Source organism: Pleurodeles waltl, chromosome 6, assembly GCF_031143425.1.
Source record: "Pleurodeles waltl isolate 20211129_DDA chromosome 6, aPleWal1.hap1.20221129, whole genome shotgun sequence".
Lineage (NCBI taxonomy): Eukaryota > Metazoa > Chordata > Amphibia > Caudata > Salamandridae > Pleurodeles > Pleurodeles waltl.
This window is the reverse complement of record NC_090445.1, coordinates 1,193,612,559-1,193,632,652: the sequence shown is the minus strand read 5'-3', so window position 1 is coordinate 1,193,632,652 and position 20,094 is coordinate 1,193,612,559. Positions and strand designations below refer to the sequence as shown.

The window sequence follows — 20,094 nt, the reverse complement described above, 5'->3', positions numbered from 1 at the left end:
AATGAAAGTAGAGGACCAGGAACATGGTCCTGAAAGCGGATGGAGCAACTAAGCTAGAAATAAACAAATTTGATTTCAGCAGTACAAAAATAATTCTTTCACTATGCTTGACTAGCTGCATCAGTTTTTAGGTCGCACGTGCAAGCGCTCTGGGCTGTTGTAATCTATCTGTGGGCTTTTAACTATGCCCACCTCACACCCATCACTATCACTCGTTCATGGGTTTGCCTTTCAAAAATCCTTTGTTATTATTGGTAAATGCTTTACGTTTGTCCTTCCTTGGGCAGTTTTGTTGCTGCCTTGGCCATTGACCCTGTTACATGGATAATTGCAGGTTTGCCGATGCGTTTGATTGCAAGCAAACTTCTTTTTCCTTTTGTGTCTCTCCATTTGCGCTCATGGTGGCCGTGGTGCTTTGAATCAGCTTGCTTATGTCAACTGTTTTACTTATCATTTTCAATTTATGTGGCAAGAAAAGTCCAGTTAGGAATTTACAACACTAATAGCTCTAACTCGAGCAAACGCGAGACCCATTGCACTGTAAATGCTTGTTTTAAATTAGTGCCAGCTGCTTCCAAGTGATTAATCAGTGTGATAGCAGGAGAATCCTGTTTTGAAATTGGCGTGTTACCATCAATCAGACATGTAATAATATAGGTAACGCTGCTATTACAAGAAATGCAAGTTTCAAACAGCGCTCCGTTCAAACGCACTTCTACCAGTTCCGGGGAGTAGCCAATGAAAATAAGAAATTATGAATTACCATTTAAAAGATAAAGGTTACATTCCTGGGCCAAAACGCCTGCATACCTCTGCCTTTTATCTAATTCCAAATCAACTAACTGTGTAAGTACCCGATGCCCCTCCTCGTATATTGTAGGCAATATTTGCCATAAAAGCGCAAGCGTCATTTTGTCCAAAACATTAACCACGAGTACAACTTTAAAATATGCATTTCTTCTAATAACACTTAAGAGTTCTTTTTTTTCTATATCAAGGGCTTAACAGCGGTCTAATTGTACAAATCATACCTGAAACACACAGCTAAAAAGAATGTATTTATACATACAAAATACAACCTGTAATGTAGAAACTGTCTGTATTAAGAGACAGAAGTGTCCTTAGCTATCCTTTGCTTATGTAGTCGAGCCTATGACTTATACACGATACAGTTACAACAAATGCGAACTACACACAACAGACAAGAAAGCACAAAGAAACAAACACATGCAGAAACAAACACGGGAGGTTCCATGCAGTTACAAGCATGGCTCCTGTGTAGCCACTGATTTTTGTAATATATATGTAGCCTACGAATCCCTGTCAGAAGAAAGTAAAAAATAGGCATAGTATATGTGTTGTGATGTGGGAGCACAAGCGACATATTACTAATGCGCTGGCCTCAGAACTTTAATGATGTAAATGTTTATCTGTTGTTAAAATATAACAAAATATGTCAGTGATTATGATGTTGTAGTTGGGATTACGTACTCTCACCTATACATTTAAGGACAGTGCAAGGCATACAGGAGTTCTGTTGCCCTACAGAGGTACGAGGAATCAGGATGAGCAACATTACGAGATCACAAAACCCTAAGGTCACTAGTGCTATCCTTTATCAGTGTGAGAGCTTTTTAATTATTAATTATTTTAGGTGGGCTCTTGGCTTCTCTCCGTCTAGGAATAACAGTTGCATGGTCATTACAGGTCTGCCATATACAGTGTCAGAACCCTATCTAACACCCTAAGGAAAGAGCTGGCACAGTTGTGTGCTCTCAAGAATAGGGGAGCAGGTTGGAGCGCACAAAACAGTGGGGCTGATTCACAAAAATAATTAGATATCTAATGCCGCCTGGTTTACATGCTCGGATGGGTGAACTGCCTCTTGCAGTTAAGTAAAGGACTTTCTGCATTTGAACCTGTGTATAGTGTACAATAGTAGACTGATAAAGGCCTTCATATATCTGCCACTCAACCGCCCCCCCTTTTATATTCAAAAGTAAATGTACGTGTTGCCGTGGCCAAACACCTTCTCCTCGCCCCAGTAATTTAGGAGGAGTTAAAACTATTCCACTAACAAAACAAAAATTCTGCCTTTATGTCTGGAGCAAATCTCCCACTATTGTCAGAGTCGGAATGAGACCGAAACAAGTGGTGTTTCAAAATCTGTAGGTGTCCTAAACCTTACAGGCCATTTAGTCTCACTGGAAGGTCCACTACCCGACCCTGGAATAGGATTTAACCATGTGCAATATTAAAGCGTCCTCAAGTAACTGTACCTATGGCTATATGCATTCATGACTGCACAATGAACGTACACTTGCTAATGGCTTTGTGAATTGGGCCAAATGACTTAAGGTCAGAGGAATGTTGCCTTCTCACGCCATAAATGCCTGGTCTCAGAGTCACCTTCTGCTCTTGCCTCTGCTTCCATCTATTGCTCACTCTTCCCCATCCGATCTGCTTTACATTGGCAACCAGTCCTGACTGATGTAGTGGACTGAAAGCAGGAACTGGCTGAATGAAGGAAATTGACAATTTAGCCTCTATGTGGCCAAGCGTGGCTCACCCGAAGGCCACAGCATTATGCAAGAGTCTTGGGCTGAGTGTAGCTGATTCAACCACCAAGAATGTTGCGAGCAAACGTATGGATGCCTGAAACAGCCATACTGACCATTTAGCAATTTCCCTTGCCAACGGTGAGAGTGAGTGAACTGCCACATGACGCACCTAAGACCATGAAGAAAGTGCAGCCAGGGACGGTGTTTGCTTCTCCTGCAACTGTTGAAAAATGGACCACAGGTACTTAGCAGAGCCACTGGCACGCCTTCTTAAATATGCACGTTCTTGATGGGTAGAGATAAAAGGCCCTACTAGCAGATGGTAGCAAGAAAGAAAACATATTTCATTATTTCACTACCTCTGGGTAGTCGGGCGCTTTTTAAAATGCACCGGCACATTTTTATTCACAAATTAATCCATGTCAAAAATCAAATCGAGATGTGTGCCCTCGAGCGCGCATGCGCTGCGAGCAGCTTCCAATACCTATCATTTCCCCAATTCAATTCAAAGATTATCACTGTGGAAGCTCAGGCAACCACAGCGGACATTTTTTTATGGTATTAGAAAAAAAAATGCTTTCAAAGATGTGCGCCACTGCTGTACGTACTGTGATGTCGGAGAACCACCGCCGGTTCCAAACACTTTAGCGCTGCACGCGCTGCGTTAAATCATACACCAGACGCGTTTGTTTTTCTTTAACAGTTGCCGCGTGGTCGGCAGCGGCCTGGCCCCATTCACTCGTGGTCCATCGTAGTGCTGGCGGACCGCGGTGTGCTGCTGCAGTGCCCCCCCCCACCCACGCCCATCTTTATTTACAGCCCCGGGGCCGAGGCCTCGGGGCAAACCAACAGGACATATTCAAGGAGGGGGGAACCCGCCTCCACATCCGGGGAACACCCAACTGGGTAACCCCGTTTAAGGCAGACAGTCGACTGATCGGTTACATCTCCGATCAGCGACATTACATTCCTCCAAAAATTTATAAACAAATTAACGGTACACACAAACACGGAAAAATGTTCACACCTCACAATAATGGTCACGCAGACGACTGGAGGGGCAAGGATTGTTACGCAAATTGTACTTGGACGTCTCGGACCGGCTCTGAGTCGAGTTCATAGCAGACATGTCGTCCGGCGGGCCCACATGCACCTGGCATGGTAGTTCGATATGGTGGAGGTCAGGTGAAAGATCAGAACCACTATCGTCACCCGGCAGCATCGGTGAATCATCGTCAACATCGCAATGCAGATCACCCCTGGGGTTCTCGTCCCTGGGACAATACTTTTTGAAAAAGGATACATTGCGTGTGACAGACTCACCTCCTCGCTGAGCCACCACAGCAGACCCTTTTCGATGAACGACGGTCCATGGGGCAGTGTCGAAAGGCGTGTGGAACTTACTTCCCGGCAAGGCGCGCTTCAACAACACCTTATCTCCAGCAGTGAGGTCCGACGGAGCACTCCTCCGCCTCAGGCTGGCCTGTTGATTGGTTACACGCCTGTTCTCCTGAGCACGACCACTGTCCATTGCTGGCGGGCCCCACAACTGGTGATGAGGGACGGTGTCCCGAGACACTCTTCCAAACACAATATGACTCGGCGCCCGGTTCGGTGGGGTGTTTGTCGGTAATTGTGCAGGAAAGAGAATATGGCATAACCCACAGCTTGACCATCCGCAACGGTGATACGGATCACTTTGTTGAGAGTTCGCATGAACCTCTCCACCTCACCATTAGCCTGAGGCCATCGGGGAGTGATTCGTCGATGATGGGTGCCAGTAACGCTCAGATACTCTGCCAGTTCACGGCTTTGGAAGGGTGGTCCATTGTCGGTCTTGATCTCCGCTATCAAACCGTGAGTGGCCATGGATTTTTCCAAAACCGACACCACTACGTCCGCTGTGAGGGCGGGTATGATCTCCACCTCCGGATATTTTGAGAAATCATCTATCAGGACCATGGTGTGGCGACCATCAGGCAGACTCCCGAAATCGAGGCTGGCAGACACCCAAGGCCCTGCTGGGGAAGGTTCAGTCTCAATAGGGGCGGGGCGGGTCGGGTCGGCTTTCCAGTGGCCTGACACCACACGCACAATCGCACCATCGCTTCAACCTGTTCGTCCATGAGGGGAAACCACACTTTGGATCGCAATCGCCCTTTGATTTTGACCATACCCTGATGGCCGTTGTGTGCTAGCTTGACAGCCCGGATGGTGAGGAGTTCATTCCTTACGCTATGCAGATTCCTGATTATGCGCTGGGACTCCCGAGTTAGCACTGGCAATTGCTTCTTCAGCACATGCCACTGGTTGTCTCTCATGGCTGCGATGACCCTTTGTAGACATTCGTCATCTTGGGTGGCCTGCACAATTTCATCTATTGACATAGGCTGTGGTCGGGACCGATCCGTGACGTACCTCACATATTCTTCAGTCTCTCGGGCCTCGTCTACCTCGACATCTGACGCTGCTCGGGGATGCCTGGACAGGTAGTCTGCCGGGTTCTCGGACCCTGGACGATACTCCAGTTGACAATGGTAGTCCTGCAGCTGCAACATCCACTTTTCTATCCTCGGTGGAGGTTTAGAGGCGGTACCATTAAAAAGGGGAAGCAACGGCTTGTGGTCGGTGGTTACACTGAACGGACGGCCGTAGACGTAGATATGATAGTGTTTGCAGCCCCAGTGTACAGCGATGGCCTCCTTCTCTATTTGAGAGTAGCGCTGTTCCGTCTCGGTAAGCAACCGGCCTGGCATATGCGACCGGGGACCACATTCCTTCCATTTGCTCCTGGAGTAGCACAGCACCTAGCCCCTTTGGTCCTGCGTCAACGGCAATCTTCGTGTTCCTCTTCGGGTCGAAATACCTTAGGGTGGTATCGCTGGACAGGGCGTCCTTAATAGTCTCAAAGGCTGTTTGTTCTTCGGCTTCCCACTTCCAGGGTTCCGCAGCTTTCGTCAACCTCCGCAGGGGTTGGGAGATGTTGGACAGGTCTTTAATGAACCGGCCACAATAATTGACCATGCCGAGGAAGCTCCGGACTTCAGTGGCACTCGTAGGAGGTGACGCGTTCTTGATGTCCTCCACCTTGGCTGGATATGGAGCAACACCATCTGCCGAGAAAGTGTAGCCAAAGAACTGTATCTTATCCTTGAGGAATTCACATTTACGGCGGTGCAGAGTGAGTCCAGATTCATGAATGCGCTGCAAGACACTCTGGAGGCGAGAGTGATGTTCCGCAATGGTGGGGGCGTGGACGAGAATATCGTCGCTGACGTTGATGGTTCCGGGCAGGTCGGCCAGCAGTTCCTGGATGATGTTTTGGAATACTTCTGCAGCACTAGATATCCCAAAGTTGAGCCGTTTGTACCTCCTTTGCCCGACGTGCGTAGAGAAGGTTGTGATATACCTGGAGTCTTTCGCTAATACTAGTTGGTGGTATCCTGACCGGAGGTCAAGTTTTGAAAACCATTGGGAGTTGCTGAGCTCCCCGAGGATATCATCAATGGTGGGGGTCAGATGTCTCTCTCGTTTGATGGCAGCATTGGGGAGGCGCATGTCCACACATATGCATACCTCCCCCGGTTGCTTGGGTTTGCGGGCTACCACAATGGGTGAGACCCACGGAGTGGGTCCTGACACCTTTTCAATGATGCCAGCCTTTTCAAGATGGTCCAGTTCCTTTTCCACCTGTGGTCGAAGGTGAAAAGCGACTCGTCGGTGTCGGAGGGCTACTGGTTGTACCGTCTCGTCGATGTGGAGTTTGATTTCACAGTCCCGGAGGCAGCCAATCCCTTTGAAGATTCCTGAGTACTTCGCCAGTAGGTCTATTACAGATTCGTGATGGATGCTAAGTGCAAACGTGACTATCTCCAATGCCTCAGCAGCCTTGCAGCCCAGTAGCATTCCTTGTCCCTCTTCTGTCACATAGACTTTTGCTGGGATGGACCGGGACCCTTGAGTGAGGGTGGTTCGGAACATGCCCTTCAGGGCCAGTGGAGTGTTCTGTCTGTAGGCGTAAACTCTTATATTCGCTTTTGTTAGTGTTGGGCTCGGTATCATCCGGCAATGTTCTTCCGCTGCTAAGAGGTTGATGGACGCCCCTGTATCCACTACTGCGATTGTCTCGTGGGTGCCCATTTGAATCTGACACCATGGCAGTTTGGCCTGACGAGAGTGAGTATGTTTGACTGTGAAGAGGGCATGAACTACATGGATCATGGCCTCATCGTCGTCCATGTCACTTCCAGGCTCTGACTTGCTGGACGTCGTACTTTCGACTGCGGCATTGACGGACGCATTCCCTGTTCTAGCTTTTCTAGACCTGCAGACTTTCGCGAAGTGGTTTGTCTTACCACAGCCAGAGCATATCTTGCCTCTCGCTGGGCACTCCAAGGATTTGTGTGGGACTCCCCCGCAATACCCACATTGCCTGGTCGGTGTTTTGTTCGGCCGTTGTTTAAATCTGCCCGTGGGTGTCGTGATCGTATTGGCTGTCTCTTCCTTTATGGGTCGCTGTAGAGCAGCCTCCATGTGGGAAGCGCGGGCCCGTGATAGTTCTTTTGTGCGCCCCAATTGCAGGATGTCCGGCAACGGCTTTCCCGATTCCTCTAGAATGCGTTCCCTGAGCTTTAGGGAAGCGCATTCCTGGATGAGTTGTCCCCTCACTTCTTCCGTCTCATCATTGAAACGGCAGGTGCTGGCTAACTCTCTCAGCCTCATATGGAATGCATCCAATGATTCGTCTGTCTGTTGTCTGGCCTGTCTGAATATGAACCTCTCATAGTCGGTGTTGACCATGGGCTCGAAGTGCCTGTTCAATGCAGCTATGAGCGTTGTGTGTGTTTTTGGGGCGTCTTCTACAAGGTTCTTCGATATTTTGTATATGTCCCTTCCTCCTATATGGATTAGCATGGCACGGTTCTGGTCATTTGCTACTTTGGTGGCTTCGAAGAAAAGTAACACTCTTTCTACCCACTCTTTCCATCTCGGGGCCTGAGCAGAGGGCGCCCCTTTGACAATGAAGGGCTCTACTGGGGGTATGGCAGACATGGTTGCTGGGTGGCCTGGGTGTTGTTTCAACATTCAAAAAAACAGGCATTGTTTTCCCCCCGCTCTTCTTGGAAGTTTTTTTTTTTTGCACTGCGTGCAGGGAGTAGGGGTCTCTTGTACTCACATTAATTCTTCTTCCTGTGCAGCAGTGTGGATGGGATCCTGTTGTTGGGAGTCAGGATCCTGCTTCAGTGGTTGGAATTCTCTCAGTTCTTTTTTTTTTTTAGTTTTTTTTTCCGGGCCTGGTCGTCAGCCAGGGCAGGGAGTCACATAGACGGCACGAGCACTGCCTGGAGTGCGGCCGCCGCTCTGCTATGTGAATTGCCCCCCCAAAACTGCCCCTGACGCACGAGCACCGCGAAATGCGGCCGCTGCGGGGCAGTTCTGGCACGTGGGGCCGCCCCCCTCGTCGCCAGTGTGATGTGGGAGAACCACCGCCGGTTCCCGACACTTTAGCGCTGCACGCGCTGCGTTAAATCATACACCAGACACGTTTGTTTTTCTTTAACAGTTGCCGCGTGGTCGGCAGCGGCCCGGCCCCATTCACTCGCGGTCCGTCGTAGTGCTATCGGACCGCGGTGTGCTGCTGCAGTGCCTCCCCCGACCACGCCCATCTTTGGTTATAGCCCCGGGGCCGAGGCCTCGGGGCAAACCAACAGGACATATTCAAGGAGGGGGGAACCCGCCTCCACATCCGGGGAACACCCAACTGGGTAACCACGTTTAAGGCAGACAGTCGACTGATCGGTTACATCACCGATCAGCGACGTTACACGTACATCCACGATGTGAATGCATCTGTGAATGCCATCTTAGAATACATTTTATGTTCTTTGTACAAATTCCATTCAAATTTGGCTACCACAAACATGGGCAAATTTTTGGTGCCCATTTACCATAAACAAAAATCACTGTTAAAACCAATACATGCAAGGCCAAGATCTATTAGCTTTGCCCATGTTTGTTCTTTGTTATTCCAGTTGTGTTTTGACGTCAGAGCGTAGAGTAATAAGAAAATAAACTGCCCGTTTTCAGGGAGATAACGAACTCCAACTTACTTTAAAATATTGTGCATAAGCAAAATAACTAAAATACTGATTCATATAGTCACCCGCACAGCAAAATTAGTGGTTTGCTCTCGACCTGTGCAAAAAGCGCCCTTCTTTAAAATACATGTGTTCAATTCAAATTAACAATTGTAACGGCAATCACATCATAGGATTATATACATTTGTAATGGTTTGTTTTTTGCATCACACACATTCGCTACTGGCAAGGCTTTAAACTGAGCTCACATTGGAAATTATTAACATCAAATGTATTTAGGAATTTACAATATGGAGAGGGAGACTCTTCAATATTCGGAGGTGCTTTGGTAATAGGCGATCGCTCAATAGACCAATGTAAAAAAAAAAAAATCTGCACACACGTATACAATATCCATGGCCTAATAAAGCTGCACTTTTTATTGGATCTATTTTCTTGACAACTGCTGCTCATTTAAACATCCATCGCACAGACAAAGTGCTAAAACAAACTGGGCACACCTCACAAGCTGGGTGGTAGCTACTTTAACAACAAAAGACAGACGTCAGTGTCTCGGAAAGTGGTTTAATTTTAACATACGGATACAGACAGACAGCTATTTCTAATAAGACAAACATTAAAAACAGCTATAACTACAAATGAAATAAACTACTATTCATAAGAACAATTTAGGGATTCTAAACTGTACATAAAGGTTTATGTATTGCTTACTATGCTGCATCGAAAAGGATAATTAAACGTGTCATAAATACATGGACAGTAAGGCAGGCGTCGCTTTAAATAAAATGAACAGTGTTTAATTCACGCACCTTCGTCCGAGCGATTAATTATGATTGCCGAGGGATGGACTATGATTACCAATGACTGGTTACTATGCTGAAACCCAAAATTAACCCACAGATTATTTTACGTAGGTATGCATTGTTTGAGGGAAATGAAACGTATGCAGTGCGGATTTTATTTCCATCCAGTTTGGTTCTACACCCAAAAAGGGTAAACATTTTCCAGTGCCAAACTGAAGCATGTTTAAATTATACTCTGAGACTGGGACTGAAAAGGGTTAAAAGCACATCCAGCATGTCCTAGGTGATTGACTAGAAAAAGAATGATATATGCCCCAGTCCATCTGAGGCACAACAAGTTGCATAGCATTATTACCACTTTGCAGAGTCTGTCGTCCTCCAGCCAACACTCCACTAGGTAACATTCCAGTAGGAGTTAAGCCTTTGAGTGTTAGCACACTTTCACTCTCCTCCCTAGAAAGAAAAAAAAACACAAAAAATCTTTTTGGGAGACATAAAAAACAAAAGGCATGAAAGAGTGAACGTTTCAAACTCGTATTTTGAACCATACAGAGGAACTCTCATACATACATGTCCAATCTGATACAATCTAGTCAGAATCATCATGTAAATCAATTACATTTTTGCTATCCTCGAAATTAAACAGTACCACCTCTGTTAGCGCTTGGACTCTAAATGTTTTATATATATATATATACACACATATATATACACATATACATATACACACACACCCATGCATATATTCATATCAGGGATGCATCTGTATGAACAATGGTTTAAAGGATTCACTCAAGCTAATTTAGAAATTTGTTTCGTGGTCAGCAAAGTATGTCTGTCTTAACCGGAGACAATGAGATTTGTGAGTGTGAACCTCAAATAACCCAACAAAAAAAAAAAAAAGAGATGGGCCACAGGGTGGAGGGCTGAGATGACCAAGGTTCAGAATGAACTGTTCACATGATGAACATGGTCGTTACTGTTTTGCATTAGCTGGACCTCTGTCTAAAGTGGCACAGTGGGCGAAAAACAATGGGTTAGAATTAAGGGTGTACGTAATTTGCTTTTGCATAATTACATTAAATTACACTGAAATCAAGCAAAATCATTTTCTAATATATTTGATGCATCCTCGTGGCATTTTTTGGCACCCAGATGCTTTTAAATAGGAGCACTGCAAAAAAAAGCCACTTGTAAACTTTGCACTTGTATAGCGCACTACTCACCCGTTAGGGTCTCAAGGCGCTGTACTCATACCGCTATGGAACCCCTCCTGGCTTTTCCCTGTGAGGTGCCCACTCCTGGGCACCCCCAGGGTGAAGCCAGGCATCCAAGCGCTGTTGGGGCCGGTGTGGAGATTAAGCAAGCTATTGCCCAGAGTTGCAGAGTGGGACTTATTAGTTAGATTAGGCACTGAAGCGAGAATTATCTGGTCCAAGGGAATTGAGCCCAAGACCTGCCGAAGCGGGACTTGAACCCTGGTCTTGAGCCAGAACTCTGCTTCAGGGTCTGCCGCTCTAACCATTGTGCCACACTTCTCCACTTGCATTCTGTTACTGTGCTCTCACTATAATTTTTTTATTGTGAATGATATCATTCACTGTAATTTGTTTTACCATGAATGGCGCATAATTATGCAAAGTGGCGTAATAAAGTAACATTTGGAATTACGTGTGACAAGAGTAACACATAATTCCTGAAAACCGGTGGCCTATTAACATTTCGAACATGCCTAGTTTGAATACTACCAAAAGCAATTGCCAGTGGTTAGACAATATGCAAGCATTCATCCCATAACAGTTTGGGTGCCTGATTGCCAGTAGTCTGCCTGGAAACCTGAGACTACTCAAACAATAAACAGTGGAAAAACAGGGGATCAATTAAATGTTTTCTTTTCAACAATTACACAATAAATCAATAAACTATCACTAGACATCAGGTTTTTTTAATCGCTTATGAACAAGTATTATATACAGAGTCTGTATTGTTACAACTCGTCACCATATAAATACAATACAAATATACAAAATAGACAAATCATATCATATTATATTCATTTCCTTGTGACTTCCTGTATTTTTCCAGCAAGGGTAAGATGATTGTCTAAGATATTTCAATATGCAATTCACCTGAGGGTAGTCCTTAACCAGACGAGGAAGCAAGGACAAAAGCCTGCTAATCCTCCTAACTTGTCCCAGTTTAATACAAATAAATGTTGTCAGACTCCTTCAAAAGAATGTCAAAGCGTTTTGGCCTACAGAAATTCTAGGACGACTCCTCAGGAGCAGGGCAGTCAAAGAAATAAACCTCGGAATCGTCATAATAATGCCTCTGGCCTCTTTATATACCACTCATAAGTTTGAACTACGCCAAAAAAATAGAATGACAGCAACTGTAATTAACCGTTGCTCTTGCACCATACAGAATTGCAGGACATCTTCAGCAGTGCTACAGCAGTATACAAGATTGGATGACTTCCTCCAAGTGGTCGGACACCCAAACGGCTGCAAGAAGATGCATACCAAAACTCGAAAGAGGATAATTTTTGACCGAACTGGGTAGCCCAGGTATATGGGGACAACTCCCAAAAGTGTGATCAGGGTTTCCACCAGAAGAAAGAGGGAGAGAAAAAAAGGAGAGCTCTCAAGGCCCCCAAAATAGTTCTCAGGGGAAGGGTACCATAACCAATCTGGCCACCAGAAAAAGAGCGTTGCTGACAAGAGCCAGTACAAACCTCCCAAACGCTATGAGTTAATTGGGTAAGGGAATATCAAGGGGGATCTAAAGTGCCCAAAAAGAGCACCACTTCCCACTGAAGGAAAGACCCTAGGGGTGGCAAGTGCAGACCGTGGGGGGTTGAAGAGGGAGTTTATCCCAATTAGTGGAGGGGGAGCCTAGTGTGGGTTACCCTAGTGTCCCTGGGTGACACAGACATGGTCCCTCCAATACTACCAAGTATAGAGAATAGGTTGCCATTAGTGGACAAGGTGCGTAGGCTTTGAGGGACACAGATACCAGTATAACTATCGTAAGGAGTCATCTGGTGCCCCCAGATCAGATTTTACCTAATGTATTCCACTAGGTCTTGGTAGCACACAACCACGAGGGTCACTACCCAGTGGCCCTTGTTTCCTTTGAGTAGGGTGGAGGTCTCAGGTCTTCTGCAAGGAGCTGAGACCTGCCATGCCTATGGGCTGTTTACTAGAGAATGACCTGGAGCACACTGCCTGGAAGGAAGTTGAGCTCAAGTCACTCCTGGAAATGTTGGGGGTACCTGAGTGGGCTTGTGCTACCATCAGGTCCATGGCTACCCGAAGAGGGGAGTCAAAAAGTTCTGTAGCCTGGAACAATGGCAGAGACAGCTGACAAGTCAAGGAAGGGTAGAGGGACTGGCGAACCAAACCCTGATTGTCTTCCAACTGAGGTGGATAGGGCACCTGAGGAGCCCAGTGGACACTGTCTCGCTTGGTGATCTACGGGATCTTGCTGGATGGCATGCAGAAGGAACTATTAGGGAGGACCTCTGCAAGGCTCAGAAGGAGTGCCCTGCCTTGAAGGGCATGAGGCAACAGGCCAAAGCCCGGGCTGCAGGTGATGCCTCTTGTAATTACTGCATTTACAGGGAGGACAACCTCCTGCACAGTGAGCCTAAGGAAGCAGCTCGTGGGTTTCCCCCCAAAGCTACCAGTCCTTCCTACTGGGGCAGGCTCACAAAATCCCTCTGGCAGGACATCTGGGCCAGGACAAGACCATTGCCAGGTTTGTCCCTCACTTTTACTGGCCCCAGATGAGGAGGTCATTAGATGCATTCTGTGGGACCCGTATGCCGTTGGTAACTTTCGAATGGGTGGGCATTATAAGGTCCAGGAATCCCCAGACCTCTTCTGGTGACAAGTACATCCTAGTCCTGGTGGATAACTCCACTAGGTACCCAGAGGCTATTCCTCTGAAAACTACTACTGCACCCGCAGTGGCTAAGGCCCTGATGGGGATTTTTACCCCAATGAAGTGGATTTGGACAAGGGGACAAACTTTATGTCAGCTTATATGCAGTCAATTTGGAAGTAGTGTGGAGTTACTTATAAGATCTCTACCCCCCCCCAATCGTCCACAAACCAATGTGCTTGTTGAGAGATTCAACAAGACCCTGAAAGGCATGATCAGGAGTCTGCCTGAGGCTCTGAAGCATGAGTAGGACGTCCTTCTGCCATGGCTACTTTTTGCATACAGAGAGGTGCCACAGAAGGGGGTTGGGTTGAGCCCCTTTGAGCTTCTGTTCGGGCACAATATAAGGAAGAATGAGAGCAGTCTCCCAGAAAACCTCCCCAGGATGTAGTGAACTGCATGCTGACCTTCCGAAGGCATATGGCCAAGTTGTGGAAGCAAGCTTCAGACAACTTAGAGGCCAGCTAGGAAGTAATGAAGCAGTGGTACGATTGGATGACCTTCCTGTGTACTTGCAACATGGACAGAACGTGTGGGTGATGGAGCCTGTGAAGCCCGGGGTCCTCCAAAACTGCTGGACTGCGTAACATGAGATTGTTGAGTGGAAGGGGAAGGCCACCTATGTGGTGGACCTCAAGACCCCCAGATACCCCTTAAGGGTTATCCACCTCAACTGTCTCAAGTGCCATTATGAAAGGTCAGAGGTCACCATGCTGTGGTGACAGATGGAGGGGAGGGGGAGGAGAGTGAACCTTTCCCTGACCTCTTAGCCTCCAAAGAGAAGGATGGATCATTAGAAGGTGTAAACCTTTCCCCTACCCTAGCTTCTGAACAGCAGAGGGACTGTCACCAGTTGCCAGGACAGTTCGCCTCTCTGTTTTCCATCACTCTTGGGGTTACACACTTATGTACCCACGACAAACACAGGAAACAGCCCCCTTTCAAGAATACAATTTACCGTCTCTCAGTCAAAGTGGGGTTTAACATCAAGGAAGTGGTTTCCAAAATGCTGGAATTGGGGGTGACTGAACCTTATAGTATCCTGAGGTCCAGCTCTGTGGTGCTGGTACCAAAAGCTGCCCTGATGGGTACTACACCAAAACTCAGGTTCTGTGTAGACTATAGGGGCTCAATTTAGTCACCAAAACTGATGCTCATTGAATCCCACAGGTGTGATTGACATATTAGGAGTTGCTCCCGCTCTTGAGTACTTGTGACCTCACTTTAGGATACTGGCAGATCGTCCTAACTGAAGAAGCAAAGGAAAGGTCAGCATTCTCCACCCCAGAGGGCCACTACTATTTTAGGGTAATGCCCTTAGGTCTCAAGAACGTCCCTGCCACCTTCCAGAGATTGGTAAACCAAGTCTTGGCTGGGATAGAAGCCTTAAGTGCTGTGACAAATGATGACATAGCTGCCTTCAGCACAGCAGCACGAAAGGCAACCTCTTCCACCTCCACCATGGCCAGGAAGCCCCCAAAGCCTCAGACAGAGGTGAGAGCCCTTTTAAGCCTAAGTGGGTACTACAGTAGGTGCGTTAAAGGGTATGGCACCATTGTGGGCCGCTGTACTGAACTAACATTAAAAAAGCAAGCCAGAAATGTGATCTGGACTCAGGCATGCCAGAAATCATTTGACTCCCTGAAACAAGCCATGTGCACAGCCCCCTGTGCTTAAGGCCCCTGACGTTCCCAAGGAGTATTCAGTTCAAACTGATGCCTCATAGCATGGGGTAGGGGCAGTACTGTCACAGTTTAGTGATGAGGGCATGGACCAACCTGTAGCTTTAATTTCCAGCAGGTTACTACCCTGGGAACACAGGTGGAGTGCTAGTGAGTGGGAAGCATTTGCTGTGGTTTGGGCACTGACAAAGTTGAGACCATACTTGTTTGGGTCTCACTTCTGGATTCAGACTGACCGCAGGCATCTCAGGTGGCTTATGCAAATGAGGGGTGAGAATCCAAAACTGTTAATCTGGTCCATCTCCATACAGGGTATGGACTTTATGGTAAAACAGACCTGGGTCAGACCACGCCAATGCTGAAGGTCTATACAGGTTCTTCCACCTTAGCAATGAGAGCTCCCAAGGGGTTGGGTAGCTCTCCCCACTTTCTGTTTGGGGGACGCGTGTCGGACCTGGCAGCCTTATGGTGTTCTTGCAACCGTCCCCCTCATTCACTCTACTACAACTGGCGGCAGATCCTTCTCCCACCATGCCGCCAATACCTGGAACTACCTCCCCGTCAACCTATGTGCAACCCAGGACCTCCTGACCTTCAGGAAGCACCTCAAGACCTGGCTCTTTGAACAGTAGCACCCCCCCCCCAAGCGCCTTGATACCCTGCCGGGTGAGTAGCGCACTTAACATCTATCTGATTGATTGTTTGATTGATTGTTCTTCCCCCAAATGTGTTGCCTGCCTTGCCTCACTTTTTCTGATGTGTTTTTGTTAATCTTAGGACTCTGGCACTTTACCACAACTAACCAGTGCTAAAGTCTATGTGTTCACTCTGCTAAAACAAGATAACATTAATGGATCTAAATCTGGCATATTTAATTTACTTATAAGTCCCTATTAAAGTGCATTATATGTGCCCATGGCCTGTAAATTAGATGCTAATAGTGGGCCTGCAGCACTGATTGTGCCATCCACTTAAGTAGCCCTTCTTTAAACTTGTCTCAGGTCTACCACTGCAGTACCTGTATGTGCAGCTTCACTGCCATGTCGAGCTGGCATTCAAAACCCCTTGCCATGCCTTAAACTCCCCTTTTGTTACACATAAGACACCCCTAAGGGAGTCCCTAGGTAGCCCATAGGGCAGGGTGTGGTGTAAGTAAAAGGCAGGACATACACGTTTCAGTTTTACATGTCCTGGTAGTGAAAAACTCCCAAATTCATTTTTCACTAGTGTGAGGCCTACCCCACTCACAGGATAGCACTGGGGATTCCTTAATATATTTATTAAGTGTAATGCCTGATTGCAAAGGTGCAGGACTGTAAAGTTTGGTACCTATGGACTTTTAATAATGAACCCTCTTTAATGGCAAAGTTGGATTTGTGATTACAACTTTAAAAATGACACTTTTAGAAAGTTGACATTTTTCTCCTCCTAAGCCCTGTGTGCCTTCTGCCTGCCTCCAATACACATATGGGTTGGGTGGCAGCTGGGCTTTGTGCATTCCCTCTAGACAGTCACAGACAAATGATGCTGAGGTGTGCCATTTACATCCTCATGGCCCGTCACTAGGTTAATGGGCCTTCCCGAATTGGGTGGGAGGAAAGAGCTGACACTTGCACCTGAAAAGGACTGTGCCTGTCCCCACACTGAGCTGCATAACACCCCCCCTCACAGACACACAAACGTAGTGTGTATGAATTCATGGAAGAAAAGGGAGGACCTGTGTGCACTTCAAAGCCCCTCTTTGTAGTTAGTGAAGAATGACTGTTGTGCTGAAGGGACTGTCATTCTGCCGAACTTTGCTTTGCTGTGCCTGACCTGCTGCCCCCTTGCTTGTGAGTCAGAAGGACTGGACCTGAATATCTACATCCCCAGAACCAAGTGACGCCAAGGGCTTGCTGGCTTGCCTCCTGTTCTGCAGTCTCAGGGACGTCACAGACTACCTGTATCTCCAACAGCATCTGGACTCTGCCACCGTGAGTCCTGCCCTGCTATGTGGTACCAATCCTGTTCTGAAACCTTGAAAAAAGGTTCTTCTGTGCTGCAACTCTCTGCGTCGACACCACTGCGCGATCGGAACCACTGCAACACCTCCTGGCGCGGACACATCACTGCTGCTGCCGAGGACAAAGACTTCACAGCACCAACTGTGCAGTTCAGAACCATCATGACGCATTACCTGTGCAAAGGAAGTTTGGTGTCGCACCCCTGCTCGAGGACTGCTGACTGCATGGCTCGACGAGGACACACCCCATGACTTCACAAACCAGAACTAACACTGAGAATAGCGCAGTTTTCCAAGCCTAGTACTGCAAAGGTTTAAAACATCACAGTGAATTTAGAATTACAAAGAAAGCCAACACAGAAACAGCAGACCCGATTCAGGACCCCCGGACCCAAGTACCAAGACAGGAATGCATTTATTAGGGTGGTGTCACATCCCAAACACTCCCCTTGAAGCTATGCCCCTGTCTGACCCAGAAACGTTGTTTATTCTCAACCTCCTGTTAAATGGCTTCTAACTTAAGTTGAATTATTTTGTCTACTGATAGGTTTTCTAGATGTACGCAACGAGTACGTCAGACATTCATGTTAGGTGAGGGTGATCTTTTTTCACCTACAGATAATTGTGCTCACCAACCTACGGGTGATAGTATTTTACATTTGTTTTTAAAATTGTGCATCATACAGATATTTCACTACCCTATGCACTTTGTAATTCGTTGCAGTGCTTGGTAAGGTTTTAAACCTATTTAAGAGATTTGCGTAGGGTTCTTTTTTTCCTCTATTCTTGGGTGACTTCTTACTTGCTAGTGAACCAGAAACAGGCAGTAAATCATCCCTCCCATTTTCACAGGTGGTCCCTACACACATTGTTCACTCATGTGTTTCTATAGCGCCTCATACCACTACTGGCTTTCTATGCAGCACTTTGGATGCTGTTGTTTTAATACACTAACCTACCAACACAGTAGACTGACCCTATTTTGATTCAGTTCATGTTAATGATGCATTCAAAGAATAGAAATGATTTTCTCTCACTATTTTCTCCAATTTAGATATATAGACTTTAGTGACTACAAATTTCAAAATAGGTTTGAGTGAATCCTTCGGAACAACTATTTGTTTATACTTAATTGCACATATTCCTTGGAATACAGTGTTGCTCCATCTTACGATATATGTCTTAAGATAGTAAGGGCCTGATTTAGGTCTTGGCGAGGGTAATACTCAGTCACAAATGTGACGGATATCCCATCCACCTTATTACGATCCCTATAGGAGAAATGGGATCGTAATGTGGCGGACGGAATATCTGTCACGTTCGTGGTGGAGTATTCCCTCCGCCAAGACCTAAATCAGTCCCCAATCGTTTAAATTATGGAAGTTATAGGATAACACATCACAAATGGTTTACAAAAAGATCAAATCCAGTATTTTCCATATATTTGTTGCAATAATTATTAACTAGTCAGGGAATGGGCGAGTAATAGTTTTTAGACCGGATTACCCTAAGTCACTTAAAGTCACTTATCACAGGAGCGCAACCTTGTACAGGGGTTTTTGTACATGTGGTTCTTGACCAATGTTATCAAGGTGTTCAAGACACGCACATCTTCAACATCTGCCCTGCACAACTCCTTTACTGCCTGTGCTCAAAGAAAGTTATTCATTTCACTCCTTTGGAATGTTAGCATTCCTGGAATTCGTGGTTGCCTATAGTCTTCAGGGCACTGAACAGTGTAATAAATCATGGAAGAAAACATGAATTGAAAATTACAATTTTAAAAATATTTTCTGAACAAACAAATGGTAGAATTTAGTGCTTCGGATATCCTACAACAAAGAGATAGGGCAAAACCTAGAAAGAATGCCTCTCCAAAGCGTTTTCACATTCTCCGTGTCTGCAAAATGCAGTCTCTTGCCAATCTCACAGTCTGCCGCAAATGAAAAGGGCAACTTTAGTATAAACTGTTGTATGTACATCAGTGCTTTAAATGGGCCGGTACTCACCGGTACTGAGTACCGGCACTTCTTATTTTTTTCACTCTGAGTACCGGCACTTCTCTGCTGCCAAGGAGAGTACCGGTACTCATGAAGGGTAGGCTCATTAGCTGCTAGTGCTGGTGAGCACTGGGCTCTCAGAGTTGAACCCGCCTCTGACAGCAAAGGTGCTTCTGTCGCCCTAAACTGAGCTCCGCTGAGCTATTCAGCGGGGATTATGTGCCTAATGTCTGGGTATTTACGATCACGCTGTGTTGTCAGAACAGGGTCCATTCAGGCCCTGTGCTGTCAATCACATTTACACACTCGTGTGCTTTTGTGTAAACACAGGAATTGAGGCAGCCCAGCTGTGACAACTAAGAAAGCCATGGGAGGAAAGTTTAAAATGGCTTTGATCCCACCTGAGTCTCTTGAACGAGGGTCTGCTTATGTATGTGTGTTTGCCTGCTGGTATGTGTGTGTCTTTGTGTGAGAGAAAAGCGAATGAAAGATAGAGAATCGGGGCACTTTAAGGAGGACTGTGTGGAATGCTTTGGGTGTGCGCCTCTGCTTGTTTCTTTCTGTGTGTGCACGTTCAAGAATATATAGTATTGTGCAAAACGACAGCAAATATGTTTGCCAGTAAGATAAATAGCATTGTGTTTCGCTTACATTTCGTTTAACGAGTTAACTTGTTTTGTTTGTTCAAACACATTTCTCATGGGCCTTGGCATGTGCTGCAACTGGTATATAAGTGAAAGCATCTCATGTCTTGCTCTTAGCCCCGCCCCTAGCCCCACCCACCACACTACTAGTATATGTTAATGAGTACCTGCACTTATTTTTTCCCATTTAAAGCACTGATGTACATATACCATAAATACCATTTGAGGACTGTAAAACCAATCCCATTGCTATGAAGGCTATTAAAGAAAATGGTACAGTTGAAAACATGTCAACGACAGCTGACAGATCTATAGGGGTCAGAGCTTCAAGACTGGCAACATTTTTCAGCAACTTAGG

The 20,094-nt window shown here is 46.3% G+C and overlaps 1 protein-coding gene across 8 annotated transcripts in view; it reads right to left on the bottom strand.

The window, feature by feature from the left end:
- PPP3CB (protein phosphatase 3 catalytic subunit beta) overlaps positions 1 to 20,094 on the bottom strand; it is an 818,129-nt gene that overhangs the window by 91,479 nt on the left and 706,556 nt on the right. For 7 of the 8 annotated variants that reach the window (XM_069240450.1, XM_069240451.1, XM_069240445.1 and 4 more), the window contains exon 12: positions 9,819 to 9,916. The exons of the other annotated variant lie outside the window; for it this stretch is intronic. In XM_069240450.1, the coding sequence (XP_069096551.1) occupies positions 9,819 to 9,916 (98 nt within the window). The remainder of the gene's footprint in view (positions 1 to 9,818; positions 9,917 to 20,094) is intronic. 8 annotated transcript variants of the gene reach the window in all.